The 17,483-nt window shown below is 44.1% G+C and overlaps 1 protein-coding gene across 2 annotated transcripts in view; it reads left to right on the top strand.

Moving 5' to 3' along the window:
- Positions 1-17,483, top strand: part of bcar1 (BCAR1 scaffold protein, Cas family member) — a 63,999-nt gene that overhangs the window by 18,253 nt on the left and 28,263 nt on the right. Inside the window, exon 1 of one of the 2 annotated variants that reach the window (XM_041221575.1) lies at positions 7,201-7,463. The exons of the other annotated variant lie outside the window; for it this stretch is intronic. Within the exon in view, the coding sequence (XP_041077509.1) occupies positions 7,452-7,463 (12 nt within the window). The 5' untranslated portion in view covers positions 7,201-7,451. Of the gene's footprint in view, positions 1-7,200; positions 7,464-17,483 lie in introns of those variants that run through there. 2 annotated transcript variants of the gene reach the window in all.

The raw sequence follows: 17,483 nt of genomic DNA, 5'->3' as shown, positions 1-17,483 counted from the left end.
GGCCAGCTTTACCAGACCCCACATACCAGTTCAACACTCACAGGAGCTGTGATTAAGTTGGTGCTCCTTTTCCTGCAGTGGCCGCTTACTGTACTGGGAGATGTCTGCGGACAATTATCCTAAGGAGTTGCGCTGTTGACAGCCAGCTGATAAGTGCATTCCTGAACCTGAGGGGACATTCCTGTGGTTGGCTGCCCACGCTGATATTCTCCCAGTTCAGTCCCAGGGGGGCAGTGGTCAGTGTTCCTGGGAATGGGATATTTTCCCAAAAACTGTTACTATAGAATCAAAAACTCTTTCAGGGCTCGGAAACCACCTTCTCTGTTGAAGCACTGATATTGATTAGGGGAAGCACCAGTGCAAACGTATGTAGCCTGTGGCTTGTTTAATTTAGGGTATAAAAAAGTGCATCATGAATTATTGCTGTGCTATGTTAATACACAATATAAAAACAACAGCTACAGTATTTCTGAAAGTGCACTGAATTGGTACCAAGATCTGTAGAGAGTGACTAAACTAAACTGCTTACCTGAACCAAAGCTGGGTTAGCTGCACTGTCATGGTTTGAAACTGCAATTTAACTGTTAAATCAGTAAGCACCCTTCCCCCAGTACTCGCACACGCACACGCACACGCGCACGCACGCTTCTTTGTCATGCATTTGAATATATATAAACTGTGTTGAAGCTGTTGGGATCATGTTTTTTAACCTTTCAGCTATCTGCAATGGGCAATCCTCTTGTACATTACAGTTTCCTAATGAGAAGCAGACCAGAAAATACTGGCTCACTTGCTCTCTGCCTCTGTCAATAAAGGACATTCTCAGTCCAGGTTCATGTTACACTGAACATGACTTCACCATGACCGGCGCTTGATGAGAACCAGAAACTCCTGTGAGTTAAAGTTCATGCACCAGGAAAGGCTGCTCAGTGTACCGTGGCCTGGGAGAGCTGTGGGAAGCAAAGCTGGGAGACACAGTCCCGAGCGCCTGACTCAGCTAACTGCTGGACCAGCCCATTCACCCACCAGGAGAAGCACACTGACTGGGGTTAGCGAGTTCACTGGTTCACATGGAACCCCAGAGTCATGTCTTAAAATACATCCACACAGTGAGACACGCTTACTATTTATAGACAACGTGATTAAAGCAAGCGGATCATGAGAAAACAAACAAACAGGAACAAGGCGGTGCATGCATGACATCATTTGTTAACTTATTTAGTCTGTAAATAGTAGACATTTCCTCTGCTCCACCCATGTGCTCAGCTCCTACAATCTACACCTTTGCAAAAACCCATTAAGAATGACATTTGGGCATCTGATAAACAGTGGGCAGCAGTTCAACTTTGTAATGGGTTTCTGCCCTGCCAGCATGCTAGTTCTATCTAACAAACAGCACACAACCATTTCTTGAGCTGAAGCTGCTACTGTGCTCTCAGCAAGGGCTCTGATTAAATCTTAAAGGGATACCGTTGCATCACCTGCATTTTCCTAACATTGCAATTCTGTCCTATTTAGCATCTTCTTACTGTATGTGTGTTCTGTAATTATTCCAGCAAAAATTGCTTTTTTTGATAGTAGAAGGGAGGGGGGAAGCATATCAGGGTTACACAGGCTTCAGAACACAATGCTTCACGTTAGTGGTTTAGTGTGCAGCGCGCAGCCAATATGTGTCTTGTTGGCCACAACAGATACCAGTGTATTTATCTACCTTTGCAGCCCTGCTGTGAAAGAGACTTTGACAAGCAGATGTGCAGGAGAGAAAGTGCAGGACCATTACCGAGGCACACCAGGGCCCTTTTACCAGCCAGGGCTCGTTACACTGCTCTGTAATTAGCGCTCGTTAAGGCGGAGAGCTCTGGGGGTGTGATGGCTCAGTGGGGTGTGAAATTTTTCACCTCCGGAGGACACGGGCTTCACTCAGTAATTGCAGAGTAGCTGCAGAAGTGAGCTTCATTGTAAACAGCATCATACCCCACGCTCACACCGTGCTGGGTCTCTCAGACTGACACTAGAGACTGCAGATACTGTTGCTGTTCAGAGGGGTTCCATCATGTCGTTTTGTTTTGATGTGAAGTTCCCTGAGATCATCATTGCTTATAAAAGTGTACTATAGTGAAAGCATCGAAAAGTGTCCTAAAACACAGTGAAAGCATGGTAAAGAATAGCAAGGTATGGTAAAGTTTATTAATAAACATGGCAAACCAGGTTAAACTATGGGGAATGCATAGTATAACCATGGGAAAAGCATGGGAAAACTGAAAAAATACAGTGCAAAAACCACTGGAATTCTACACACAATCCACAGCTTAGCTCTTAGAAGAGAATTGCCAGTGTTGTTGTAACAATTCACAGTTCTTCAGTAGAACATTGTGTACATGTATGGTTCATAGTTAATCACATCAGGCATTTTTAAAAAACTTAAAGCAGTTTTGTTTTAGCTGCTTAGATTTCTATGACAAATGTTGTTTAATATTGACCCTGATCGTGTGTTTTATTGGGGTAAGGCGTATCTGACATTGGTAGTAAAATTACACATAGATGTGTTGCCTTACCCTCAACAGAACACCTTGTGGAATATAGCAATACAAACATGTACTAGGTATGCTAATCAATAATCATACATGCAGGCTTTCATTCCAGCAGCCCCACTCTTCCATTGCAATGCTTTAACATCACACGTATATTTATCAGAACAAGCAGAAGTACAGCTAAAACAGAACTGAAAGTTTTGGCAAAAGAGTCTTCGAGACATTGAGAAAGTCGTCTTGTTGAAATGATGCTCGGTATTGCTTTCTACCGGTGGAGGAGCTGAATAAGCACATATTTAATGGAAGTGAAGAAGGTTCATTATTTCAAGAGATTGGACATTGTGTTTTATAAGACTTATCTGTTAGGAGTATTAACTTTTTGAGACATGGCATTCAGCCACTCATCTCAATTGGAAATGTGTGTGTATATATATATATATATATATATATATATAATCTCCACACAAAAGAAATGACCCTACCAGGCCTGATTTCGATCTACAGTTCTGTACACTACAGTTACACACTCTTAATACCATGGGCACATCTGGAGAAACAGTTAGTGGTGCAGGCAATAAAACATTATCAATGGATCATGTTGGCATGAGCTGTTCAGGTCTGTGTAGCTCCGGTTTAAATACGGCAGCCTTGCACCTCACAGTACGGTAGAGTCTGGAGTCTAGACGCTGTTTTCGTATGTTTTTTGGATTTAAAGCCTCAAGTTTGTACGTATGTAGAAACAAATGGTCAGTGTGTTTTTTGAGTTCTAATAAAATCGTCTCGCAGCGTGCTCAAGCAGTTGTGTGGATAAGTGAGCCCCACTTCCACAAAACGTTGACAGAGAATTGATGGGAAGAGAAGAAGGGCGATGCCGTGGGCTCGGTCATCACAATGATTTCTTTATTTTTCTTTGCTGGTTTTCGTTTTCTTTTTTGCCCAGTCGTTCCCAAGCACTCCAAAACGTTAGGTCAATGTGCCCTAGAGGAAATCCCGGTCCAGGAAGTGATGATTGCAAGGAGCCATTGTGACTGTAGAGTGTGGCATTCCTGCATTCCTGAGATGTTTACCGAGGCGTTCTCCGCAGGAGGTACACACTGCCACTGGGGGATGGGTGCAGGGGCTTTGCCCACCTCTTCATGGTATGGCACACTGGGGGAGACCTCAAACTTGCCTCAAACTAGATCTCCTGAAACCAGGTTTTCAAGCCACTGTTTGTGAAAAGTCATTTTTTAGATGGGTAACATAATGTGGTAACGCATTACATTTTACATGAAAAATAACATTACTTTTAGTTACATTTACAAATGAAAAGGGGACTACTGCTAATGCATGACATGGAAATCAGGAAACACTTCAACAGTGAGAGTCAAACCTTACATGTCCACCTCATGAAATTAATATACCTCTCTGTCTCTCTGTCTGTCCCTTTTAGAGACAATAGTTAACATAACAAGTTAGTGTCCCGTAGTCTTTTTATGTATAAACAAGGTGCACATATACTTAGCACCTGCTTGAACCTTCTCTTTTATAACACACTTCTTTTTTGTTGTTGTACACCGCAGTGAACATTTGCATTGCTATTCAGCAGCATTATATCACATTACCCCTTTGCAGTGACATGCAATGCTATTACACAACATTACACATTCACAGTAATATTTGTATTGTTACATTTTGCTTGTGTAGTGATGCAGTGCTGTACTGTACCCCACTTCTCAATCCCCTGCCTTCCCAGTGGAAACAGGCCCCAGCTTTGCCAGGGTATTCTAGTTCCTCTGGGAGTGCAGGACATGGGGTGAGCAAAGCCCAGAATGCTGCCCAATCCAATCTGTTGTTTTCTTTGGGAGAGGGATAATTAAATTACCTTCTGAGTGCATGCAAGATAATCTCTTTATTTACTGCAGAAAGAGCACAGAGTATCACACAGACTGCAGTGAACCTGTTTATTGGGGTCGGGATTAGTTTATATTAGTTTATCACGCCGCTGTGTTTAATTAAAAAGCCTGATTTGTGGCACTGAATGTTTTTTTTTTTTTTAAATCATGTTTGAGTAGTATAATAATGGTCGTGTTGAAAGCGTTGAGTGAAATAACCTTTGGAGCTGATCAATTTAACATTAGATGTCATTTTTTAGTGAGGATTTGATGAGGCTTAAAATAACATTATTCAGTAAATACAATGCCGCCCCATTATAAGGTTATCTTTTGTGCTGCATTCTCAAGATGCAGGAACACAAATAGCAGAGTCTCTTAACTAGAGCTCCCTACTACAGAGTTATAAACTGCATGTTTACAATATTGAGTGAAATATGTGTACTGACAGGATTATTATCAACCCACTTTTCTGTTAATTGCAAAGATGAATCATGCCCATAAAGTCAAACTGAAAATGAAGTGATTAACATAAAAAAGAACAGATGACGTTCAATAGTCCAGATGTTTGGGAAATGTGTTTCTTTTCCATGTAAATTATGCATTTACTGAATTGGGAAACCAGAAAGTATTTTGTTTGTGAAATAGCCAGTGTGAGGAATTGAGCTGCATTTCCCACAGTATCCACTGCTGTCTGGAAGGCAAGGAGTTGATTCACCTCCGTCAGGATACTCGATGCAGACTCTAATATGTGTGTGCCGGCCGTGTGTCTTTCTGACATGCATGTGCTAGCTGTGTGTCTCTCTGACATGCGTGTGTCAGCTATGTCTCTCTGACGTGGGTGGCGGCTGTGTGTCTCTCTGACATGCGTGTGCTGGCTGTGTGCATCTGACGTGTGTGCTGGCCGTGTGTTGCTCTGACATGCGTGTGCCAGCCGTGTCTCTCTCACATGTGTGTGCTGGCTGTGTGTCTCTCTGACATGTGTGTGCCGGGTGTATGTCTCTCTGGGTTAGAGTTCTGATTGGGTGCTGTGTCTTAGCTGTCAGGTAGTTGAAAAGCTCAGCTGACAGACTGTACAGTGTGAGTGATGTGGCAAGCCTTCTTCCAATTGCGTGGGCCTCGTCTGTGGTGTCCACAGTGTCTGGACGGCTCCAAGCAGGCATTCTCTGTATTTCAGATCAGAATGTGTTTCATTGTTTGTACCCCTGACGAGTGCATCTCATAGCTGATCCTCCAGTGTCTGAAACTGATCCACCCCAGTTGAAGTGCCTGTTTGGTCTTAAGGCTTTTGAAAATGTGAGCTGTCAGCTTAAACATTGTGCCCCAACTACCAAAAAGTGTTGTTTTGACAATGCAGAAATGTAAAGTAATCCCTTAAGCTTCACCTTGCTGAATAAACTGGTTCTCCGCAGAGTACAGTTGGAGTTATAGGAGTCGTCATTTAAAATGAATCTGTTCTGCATCAGTACGGTGATGACAATTATGGTGCATGGATGAACAGTAATAGTTCTCTTTTCCCGGAACCTGATCTTGCACATCAAACTGATTGTGGGCCTAGCTCAAGTACACACTCTCGCTGTTCACCAGGTCCTCCTTGTAGCGATTCAAAGTCGTGGCTAAGCTGAGAAGCCTCCAAATGGTGTTTTTGTTTTTTTCTCAGGCAAGTTCAGTTCCTGTAAATAAATACACACAGGGACAGCTTAGTGTGAAGCGAGATATCAGCGGAGAGTGTGGCCCTGGCGAGCAATTTCTTGGGGGTCTTGCTAAGGCTGGTATCTTGCGGCTGACGTACCTGACAGCGGGTCTGCATAGGCTGTCACAGCTCAGCCCGGCACTGCTGGTAGCAGCTTTGCTAACTGGCCTGTCTTCTCCTGGCCTCCACCTCTGGGAGGTCTCACACCTCAGAGGAGCTGGGAGCAGTAGGGGGGTCTATGTTGATAGACAGTCCACATGATATGACTCACAAACAAGACAACACGGCTCCCAGAGTGAGAACTGCATGAGAATCCAAAGATTGCAATCAAAAAGCATTTCCATTGATTCCCTGCTCTCTGCTTTAGGGGATGTGTGCACTGGCAACATGTGGTTATACCCCTGATCCAGGGTGGAAAGGGGGTGTGACCACTTTGTGACTTTGCTAAGCTTGAAATACTGTACAGATGAAACTCTAGCAGCAAGTTTGTCAATGTCACGCTTTTGTTGAATCCACAAAACTAAGGCATTTAGTTTTACCCCAGTTGCTTCTTCATTGTCTTCATAAAGGCATGGCCTAAGTAATGTAAACATCACATATATTATCTTCAGATGCACAGGGATTGGGAGAGAAGTGAAAATGTTAGGGAAGCTGTTAAAAGTTTGACAGAACATGGTCCATTTGTAAAGCTTCTTCATTGCAGTAGGGCTTTTAAAAAACCTTTGCATTATTTACATCTATGTACATAACTAAACGTTCTACTTTAATTCAGACTAGGGTTATAGATGCTTAGTCTAGTATGAGGAAATGACTGGCATGCAGTATGAGCCCAGTGAGATGTGACAGTGACAGTGAGAGAGAGAGCGAGAGACATGTACTCCTGCCTGTAGATTCCACAAAGTGCCATGCAGTGGCAGACCCATTCCTAACCAGCCCGGGAGAGAGCAGGAGAGAGCGAGGGGAGGAGGGGGGGGGGGGGGGGGGGGGCATTTGCATAAGAAATGGCCCGCCGGCCAATCAGGAGTGAGGAAAGGAATGTTGGGATTGTGAGTGGGTAGGGAAGGTGTAAGGTTACCTAGCAATCCTCCCTCACTCCCTCCTTCCCTGAGTCAGTCAGTCAGTCAGTGAGACAGTGCTGGGGAGGCTGTGCGCTTCACAGCTAAGAAAGGAATACTTTCATACTTCTCCTCCGAGGTCACACAGAACTGGAGAATGTGTTAAAATCCTAACAGCCGGAGGAAGACCTTTCACACAACAAAAAAACACCGTTCCAGGAGGCCAACGGGACCAGAGTGGGTTTTCAGACACCCCCCCCCCCCCCCCTTTACAAAATCTGCAGTGAAAAAGAGATTAAAAATGAACTATTTGGTAAGTGAGTGTCTTTCGAACTGGTGTGTGAAAAGCCTGTGGAGTGAATGCTGATGCTGCTGTAAAAAAAGACTTTGAAGGGAAGGGAAGGGAAGGGGGGTGGGGTGCTGGTAACATTCTCTTCTTTTGTTTTAACTCTTGTGTTGTTAGTTAGTCGGTTTTCTTACCTTGTCTGGGTCACTGGCTGCTTTAATCTTATAGATACTGCACTGCTGTCTCATCCCCCCTGAACTGATGGGGCCAAACACTGTGTCTCAGCAAAAACCATCCAGTAAGTAACCTGGACTCATTCCCAAGAGCCGCTGCTGCTGTTTGAGTCCAGGGTTCGGTGTTCAGGCACGCTCAGTTACACACTGTCATTACAACGTAGTGCGCGTTTTTTTTTTGGAGACTCTGGGTTGTGTGTTAATGAAGTGGTTCTGTTTTGTAAGCACCTTGCCAGTAACCCAGAGATCTGACCGCGATGGCAGCTTTGTAATCCCTAATTGTCACCTGCAGCTGGTGCTCACTTGAGTGAGCGGTCAGTTTTTTTTTCCCCTTGAACTCTTTTGAGAGTGTTTCCTGCTCTCATCCTCACTGGTCATTCACATGTTTCTTAAGATGGCGTATTTACATTCAGCATGCAACAAAAGCAGAGTTTGATTTGATTTGTCAAGGGTCAGTAAGGACATCGCACTTAAAGGCCCTATACTGTATGAATTCTCATGTCTGCTTCATTTATTGTACCTGCAGTGTTGACATGTATGTGCAGAGCACATGGGAACTGCACACGTTAAATGTAATACATTTAAAAACTTAAGTCATAGGGGTTTAAATTGGGGACAGTACCTCCAAGGGCATCAAATCTGAGACCCTTTTATGAAACAGATAGATGAGGCATTGTATAAGCAATGCTGTGTTAAGGATTCTTTTTTAAACCCTCTAAATCAAGTTAGCAGTTCATGAAAAAAAAACAACACTTTCCTTCTCTTTTTGGGGGTATAAAAGTTTATTCTTTTGTTTTCAAAGCACTGTTTAATCTAAGAAAATGTTGTGTTCTTGTGCAATGCTTACTACATTTTGAGCTTCTCTAAATAACCCTGGACCGAGTATACTGAGTATTTAACCCTACGCGCTGTTTGTGGTGGGCTTTGATGTGGGTATTGGCTCATAATGATATATTTTGAGGACCCAGCCAACCCGTAATTGTGACGTTTGATGTCTGTTACAAACAACCCTGGAAGACACCCTGTGGCAGTGCTGTTCTGCTGCCCCTGTGTATTTTACAAGGCTGTCGGGCGTTTTCACCACCTCCTGGTTGTAGAAGACTCCTTGTTGAGATGAGTTGTGCTTGGAGCTGGGAAGCTCTTTCCCCTCAGTTGGTTCCCTGGTTCTCATCCAGCGTGGAATCACTCCACTCAGGTGAGAGCTCATAGCAGATTTCAGAAGCAGCCCGCTTGCTCGCTGCTAACACATTTCAGTATTCGCAAATCAAGTCATTTCTGCTTCGTTTGTAACCAGGATGCGAACCCGCTGAGATGTGCATGTCCCATTTCCTGACTTTCCTGCGTAATTTCATTAGAAACAGCTCCGCATCAGTTTTGAAGTATCAGCTTAAAAGATTTCAAGTGGAACAGACACACACACAGACCCTTCGTTTAGCATTCGGTTCCATTTGAAAATGCTTGTTCCCTTTTAAAAGATATAAACAGCTCGGTGTATCTGAATGTTGAAATGTGCAGACTGGGAGCTGGGTGATCACTTGCCATCGTCTGCACAGTGATTGTTTGTGGTGTTGCAGTGCCATGATACAGGGGCAGGTGGTGTCCAGACAGTGAAGCTGCATGTTATTGCAGATGACATGTGCAGTGTTTCAGTGTAATAACGTGATCAGTTTTTGTCATTATTATTACATGTGTCTTCTCTGAAAATGCAGTTTTGGGAGGGTTGAGGTTAGATCACACTAGTGGATCAGGGCTTTGCTCATCAAGGGACCTTCCTGATTAGCCAAGTTCATTAGCATAATAAGAGCTGCCATATAACAGTTTCCAATCAAAGTAAAATGAAGAAAAAAAAAACGCTCATCCTAATTTGCACGTTAATTAGCAGACGGATTGCGCAGGGCTCCCTTCACAACAGGAGTGTGTGTGTGTGTGATGAGACTCAGGCTGGCAGCTTCCCGTGGTGGCACCAAGGTTTCAGAACGCCAGCCTAATGGAGTGCCAGAGACGTAGTTCTCTCCCCGGAGTGGAGTGGATTTTAATCTCATCTTGCCTTGCATTGACTAACACTGACTACGTTCTTGTAGTTTTCCTAATTTTATGTGTATTATGTTTCTAGGTGTCGTTTGGAATTATTAAACTAATGTTATCATTCATTTGTTGTATGTTTCAAGTGGCCATGACCAGCACTACCCTAATATCTCAGTATTCATGTGGATTCTTAAACTCATGGATTAATGCGACAGTCCGTCAGTTCTTTCGGTTGCATGTTGTTAAATTGAAATGTCTCAGCTTTCCCTAAAGCAGTGTCTTGACTCGTGGGCCTTGGCACAGTGACCAAGCTAATACTAAAGTTACTGGAATTTGCAGAACTGAAGGGAATTGCAGGATGCTGATAAGAGGAAAGACACGCCATGTGTTGCAAAACACAGAGTGCTCCAGTGGCTGGAAATGTTGAGCATGTGTGTGTAACAGAGAGGAGGCTGGATGGGAACTGGAGACCCTGCAGGTACAGAATCTGCAGGGGCAGTGCCTCACACAATACTGCCAGTTACATATACAAGAGCGTCACACAACAATGCCCGTTACATATACAAGAGCAGAGCATCACACAACACTGCCCCTTAAACATGCACCCAGTTAATTATTCACACTCTTTACTGGGATGCTATAAGTCTTTTGGCAGAATAACAGAAGGAGTATAATGAGACTTAAATGCCTTTTTGCTTAATCATTACTGCTCTCCCCACCCCCAGGAAACTGTACCTTCACAACAGCATTCCCTGTGAGTGCGTGTTGCAACCTGTATCACACTGAAGATGTACCAATCCATCTTTTACATTCTTTACACTTTACATTCACTCCTTACTGGTGATGACTCCCAGCACTTCATGACTCCAAGTATCCCCCGGCGCTAAGTTTGCAGCATTTTGTTTGTAAAAGGCGAGGCTATCTGCTGAAGTTAAAGAACTAGCAAGACACCAATTATAGTACATGGAGCTCTGAGATTGTTTTGTAATGTTGACGCTTCATAGAAAGAAACTGCTGGGAACTTGCACTGAGGCCAATGCTTTCAGCAAATGTGGGCCTGTGTCTTACCGTTTAAAATACAAAAATCCCCAAAGCATGAGCAGAGTCTGTGCTTGAGAAGCAGCTTGTACAACAGGAGCACAGCTGTAGTGTTTTGTTTGTTTGGACAGATGAAGACTATTGGCATTCATTTGAGGCTTGATATAAGGCTTGTTGGTTCTCTCCACAACTTCACAGCACTTATTGCTGCTGCTGTGAATGGCCCTTCTTGAGGTCTGCAATCAGGGAGCTACTGTACTTTGGGAGACTGCTGTATTTATTTTTCTGTTCGCACGCAAAGGAACGGACGCACAGTAGGGCTACCGACTGATAGAAAGTGATTCATGAAAAATTAAAAGATGACTGCTGCCTGAGGCAAATTATCCAGTCAAAGCAGTATCTCCTTACTCCCAGTACAGAAGAGATACGGGAGCCTTCAGAGCAGTCCCAGGATTTGCACCAGAGAACTATAAACCTCAAAGCCCTGCAAACCATACTGTAGTGCTTTTGCAGACTCGGTTGTAATATTACTGTGTGTGTGTGTGTGGTACGCCAGGTGGACAGGTCACCTGGGTGCTCATGAATAATAACAACCTTGAACTTCTATAGAGCCCCATGTTACCTACACTTGAATCTGTGAGCAACACATATTGATCTTGGTTAGTGCCTTCCCTATGTAAAAAAACAACAATCCCGTCATGATTTCTTAAATTACGTTTTTAGGCATTTTAAAAGAGTTTTTGTGAACTCTAGCGAGTTTGAGAAGCTGAACAAAAACATTGTGCATTATAAAATAGATACATAGATAGGAAACTTAACATGTTACAGTTAGAAGGGGGTATATTCATAAATCATTAACCTGTTTGTCAGTGCATGAGAATTTGAATAGAATTATGGATTTGTTGGAAATATTTGGAAGTTTTACACTAGATGTGGGCGATTTTTGATTTGTCTTCTGTACTTTTGAAATCTGTAAAAGTGACAAAACCCACCAGAAAAGGTTAGACACATAACCCATCGAGGTCAGTAGGGTCTCGAATGGCCACAGCCAACAGAGCGCTGCTCAGGCTGGTTAGAACTCGCAGAAAACATTACAAGACTGTGTGAACGCTGGGACTGACGGAGAAGAATGTGGGCATGGCGCCTACAAACACAGCCCTGCTTGCTGTCAGCTTGGGTTTCAATCTGTATCTGCACAGAAACGCAGCTATTAATCCAACAGCAGCTGCTTTCAGGAAAGGGTGATGGAACCATATGGAGCATCCCTCTGCAGGCTCTCCATAGCCTTTGACACAGCTATAGGGTTCGTTTTCAGTGCACTACAGCCGTTCATATACATACAGCCAGCTATTCTTATTGTATTCGTATCGTTTTACACTGAAACTACAGTAGCAAAGTCTTATGGTTCTCTATTGTATTGTTTCTGATGCTAGTAAGAAGATTGCCAGTAGAACAACGCTAACAGCCCCAGGTTGCTGACGTTACCGTGCTTATTGACCCTAGAGCACCACTCACTTTATTGTAGCCGCAGTGCTTCACTTCAAGGTGTTAAAAGACAGCTGGCTTTGTTTGCGCTGGCAATCCAGGGTGTGGTGAGGCTTTAGGTGGTTGGCTTATCTTCTCCTGTCAGAAGGGAAGGGAGGTGTTGCAGGCTGCCTTCAATCACACCCCCAGGGCTGAGGGATCTGTGTCAGCCTGCCTGCTTGCATGCAGGGGTCAGTCACAAGGCCAGTGGCTTGGTCAGAGTGGGGCATTGGGAGTTTTAGTGCCTGCAGGCTGCAGCAGGCCAGGCAGGCAGTGGAAAACGAGCAGGGCAGGTGTCTCAACAGAGCTCTGCAAATTGCTGTTTGTTTACTACTTGATGAACGACTGTGCCCCTGTTCTTTAAATGCAATGGTACCATTTAGTAGAGTTGTTACAAAAATAATGTAAGCGATATTATTGTTTCTGAGACTTGTATAGGCATACAGCATGTGCATCTGTACATCTTTTGAAATGCGTGGGTATATTTAGAAATCTCAGTGTCATGTTGTATCTGTGGAAAGCTACCCTTGCATTGGTATGTGCAGGTGTTGTGTAATTGTATGCAGTAGATATCAGCACATTACAATGCTGCAAGGATACATTTTCAGCCCTCTTCTTGGAACCCGTCTCTCGCTGGTGTAATTATAATAATGTAGTGGTCCTGAGTGACTTGTTTAGGGCAGTCAGAGAAACATTCAGGTCAAGTCTGCCACTGATGGGAGCATTTTGGCTGAGATTTCAGACGGTGAACTTCCCAGCCAGACTGCTGTGCAAGTGCTTGACGTGGAGAGACTCAGAAAGAGCGTCCGGTATGAGTTGGTGTTCTGAGTTCAGAAGCAGCAGCCCTGCCCCCCTTTCTGGGGTGTGGAATTGCACAACCTCTCATTATTCACGATAGAGTTTCAGAAACGTACCTCTAGCTATGTTTACCTAATCCTTTGTGGACTTTGAACAGTACAGGGTTTTAATTCAGAGTGATAGAAGTATTTTTTTATAATGTTTGATGATGCATGAAACCTGGACTGTCTGGTGTTGGGAACCACTGTGCTTTCTGGAGGTACACTAAAATCATTAAAACCCCAACTCCTTCTCTTGCTTACCTGACTCATAAGCAAAACTTGGCACAGGAGAAAAAAGGGCCTTCTGAACATGAGCTGCTTTGAATCCGACTTGGATTGGTCAGGGGAGTGAGATTGTGACATCACAAGGCTTTCTGGTGGGATGGCAGAGAAACGGCATCTACAAGGGTGCAGGAGAGACACGCTTTGTCAAAGCGTGTTATCTATCTCGTGATGGGCATGTCATAATTTTTCCATGTAGGAGCAGGTTAGGGATTGCATGACACTGTCTATATACCAAACCAAAACACCCCAAATTACCATCTTTAAAGAACAACAAACTACACAGACAGACACTCCAGGGGCTTTTTTACTGTACTATTTTGAGGTGAAAGCAGCCCACACTGTGGTAGAAACCTGTTTGTCTTCAGACCCTGCTTGTGAAATCGGCAGCGTCTCAATTGTTGCCTGGAGCTACAAGTTTAGCACATGTTTACTTACAGTCGAAACTAGAGGTGGGAGGGAGGGAGCTGTACCTGATGCATACGGGAGGGTTTGGAAATCCCTGCTATAATTCACCCGGTGGCAGCACTGTCAATGGGTTTGATCAACTGCTTGCAGTGTAAAAGGGCGCAGTGTAATGCACCCGTTATCTCCCGGGCTGGCCCTATAAAAAGGTCCTGACCCCGGTCCTAGGCTTTTCTTTTAACATCATGCAGATACACAAACAGGCTGTCACTGCCAGTGCTGTGCAGTGCCTCTCTCAAGCAGAGTGCAGTGCAGTGCCTCTCTCAAGCAGAGTGCAGTGCAGTGCCTCTCTCAAGCAGAGTGCAGTGCAGTGCCTGTCTCAAGCAGAGTGCAGTGCAGTGCCTGTCTCAAGCAGAGTGCAGTGCAGTGCCTGTCTCAAGCAGAGTGCAGTGCAGTGCCTGTCTCAAGCAGAGTGCAGTGCAGTGCCTGTCTCAAGCAGAGTGCAGTGCAGTGCCTGTCTCAAGCAGAGTGCAGTGCAGTGCAGTGCCTGTCTCAAGCAGAGTGCAGTGCAGTGCAGTGCCTGTCTCAAGCAGAGTGCAGTGCAGTGCAGTGCCTGTCTCAAGCAGAGTGCAGTGCAGTGCCTGTCTCAAGCAGAGTGCTGTGCAGTGCCTCTCTCAAGTAGAGTCGTTGCTAGTTGTAGGTTGAGGTGCACATTCAGACTCTCAGAGTTATTTCATTTTAGACTGGAGCCAGAGCTGTAGTTTTAGTAGCAGTGTAGTTGTTTTCAGAGAATCAACCCTTCTGTTATGTTCTTCTCTTCCTGCAGTGTTCAGACACTAGCAGACAGGGGCTTTCAGAAACATTAGGAATGCCTCTTGCCTGGCAGTGCTGTGTTCCTGCTCAGGAATGCAGCCGTGGGTCCAGTCGAGGCCTGGGTAGAGCAGGGAGACGAGACCAAACTTACCTTGTAAGGATTAACGGAAATACGTCTTGAGTCACTGAGAGATTCAGGAGCGTGAGTCAGCCTGGAGGAGAATGAGGATTGAATGTGCCACACACACACACACACACACACACATCTGCATACACAACACAGACACACACACACACACATCTGCATACACAAAACAAACACACACACACGCATCTGCATACGCAAAACAGACACACGCACGCGTGCACACACAACAAAGACAGACAGACACACACACACACATACGTGCACACACAACACAGACAGACACACACACACACATCGCACTACAACCGATATCTGATACCAGATTATTTACAACGATTAGTAGTTCACTTATCTTATCTTACCTTCACCCCTATTCATAAAACTTGAAGAGTTGCACTGTTTAACCTAAGAGAAGGATTATAAACAGTGTCCTTAAAGAAAACAAACACATTCCTTAAGGTTTAAAAAAAAATCCCAGAAAAACAGTGTGTTGGGTCTGATGCAGACGGAATGTACACTATTGTAAAAGGATTTCAGATAGAGTAGCTGTATGTTTGTTTCTTTTCTGCATGTTTGAAGAAGGCTGCTATACTTACACAATATGAATTACAGCATTGCTGTCGTGTGGTATATAATTAAAGAGTGCCCACCAATGAGCTCTAGAGCTAAACTAGCAACAGTGTTTTCATAATTCCCCAGACCTTTGCCCTGGTCATCTGTCACTAATCGAGGGAGGCATGAGAAAAGGACACAAACCATGTTGTGTTGAGAGAGGTCAGAGGGGGCCTGCATCTTCCGGGCTACAGCCTGCTGTCCAGATGTCCAGCAAGTTCATTCCTGAGCCCTTCTCAGAGTGACTAAAACAACTGCTGCCCTGCTCTTACAGTAAAGCATCTGGGAATCAATGCTGTTCTCATCTCTATATGTTCCTGGTGGATCTTGTTATCTAGTATATTGTGGCATTCTTGATTTCGCATGGCTTTACATAAAACTGCATAGCAAGCTGTACTTGGTGTAGCCATTGCTGGGGTGAATTCACCAATTCTAGGAGTTCTCTTAGCGCAACCTTTACAGCATTGCAACAGCACGAGTTTGAATTTTCAGATGAATTATTGCATTTAAAACAAACGACAGAATATTATTTAATGGCATGTTTAAAGCTTACTGTATGCGTGACATTCATTGTGCACAAGTACTGCGGAACCCAGTCAAACCATCTCACATTACTTGTGAGACTGAACTTTAGCATTGAAACCAAAGAGCTGGACTACAGTGGAGTGTTTTAAGGTAGTAGCAATCTGCAGTAGAGTTATAACTTTGCTGAGCTGTTTAAGTCATGTTGAATCTGCATCTGTATGCATCTAGCTCTTGAAGTGTTTCTATAAATACTGCAATTCTGGCCTGTTTACATTTTATTCTGTGGATTTTAGCTGCGGAATTTGGCCCCAGGTCCTTAGGTCTCAAGTACTGATCTCCCACTCCAGTCAGAGATAAACACACAGCATTCCTGTATTTCACCCCTCGTTGTAGCTCTGCCCTGTCTCGACCAGGTACCGAGAAGCAGGCCAAGCTCATATCTCTAGTGGAGGCGTTGGGACATCAGTAGGTAGAGCCCTCGCCTCACATAGCAAGAGGGCAGTCTCACATAGCAAGAGGGCAGTCTCACATAGCAGGAGGGCAATGTGAATCACACTTTAATCTAAAGACCACCGTCTTCGTAAAGTAGAAAAACAAACCAGAATCTCCGTGCTTGTGGGTCTTTGTGGTGGAGCAGCTTCAGCAAATTCAACCAGAGACCAGGCCTAGTTTAATCATACGGCAATACCGTTTTAGCATTCTCCCATCTTTATATTTGTTCATTTGTAACACTTGTTTGTTCAAACGCTGTAATCCTCCGTCATCCTCTCTGCTTCAGTGTTTTTCTGTTGTTTTTATTTCATGTGGTCACCAGTATTTTTGCTGAGCTGCAGGCAGTGTGTCCGACTGCTCCATTCAAGGTTTTTTCCTCTCATTTCCTGGACACAGTTCCAAGCAAACATCCTGGAAACGACCCCAAAACAACCACTGGGGAATGAAAAGAATGCTGCGCAGAGACACAAAGAAATTCAAATATACACGCACGATGAAGTCCACTATTACAGTATGTGATTCAACTGCTGGGCCCTTAGTTTCCCTTATAAAAGCTTACCATGGTATTTTTGTAGTTCCCATGCTTTTCCTATGATTTTATTATGCATTTACCATAGTTTACCCTGGTTTGCCATGTTTCTTAATGTGCTTTACCATACCTCGCTATTTGTTACAATGCTTACATTCAGCTTTATTATACTTTGCTGTGCTTTTACCAGGGGAAACTCTTATAAGGGTCTTCGTCTCTATTCCTATTTATTTAATTTCTCTCACACAGTGGATTCAGTAATAAGAATGAAGATTTAATGTAGTCTTGTGACACTTTAAAGAGAGCTAGAATTCTTGTATGAGTCTTTTACACTGAGGGAAGGGTGAGTGTGCATTTATCAACCCGTAAAAGTCAATACAGCCCCCCCCCCCCCCCCCCCCCCAAAAAAAACAAAAACAAACAGTTCAGCTTCTCCCACCAGGGCCATAAAAAAATAAAGAGATAAAAGCTGGACCCAGGCTAACACTGAGCGATTGTCCAGGGGAATGACTCTGTCTGGGGTCCGCAGAGTGCAGATGGCACATTACTTCCTGCCCGATAGCTTTCTCTAAAGCAAGCAAA

The sequence above is a fragment of the Polyodon spathula genome, chromosome 21 (assembly GCF_017654505.1).
Source record: "Polyodon spathula isolate WHYD16114869_AA chromosome 21, ASM1765450v1, whole genome shotgun sequence".
In the NCBI taxonomy this organism is placed as follows: domain Eukaryota; kingdom Metazoa; phylum Chordata; class Actinopteri; order Acipenseriformes; family Polyodontidae; genus Polyodon; species Polyodon spathula.
The sequence above is the reverse complement of the archived record's forward strand: the minus strand, read 5'-3'. Positions and strand labels throughout refer to the sequence as shown.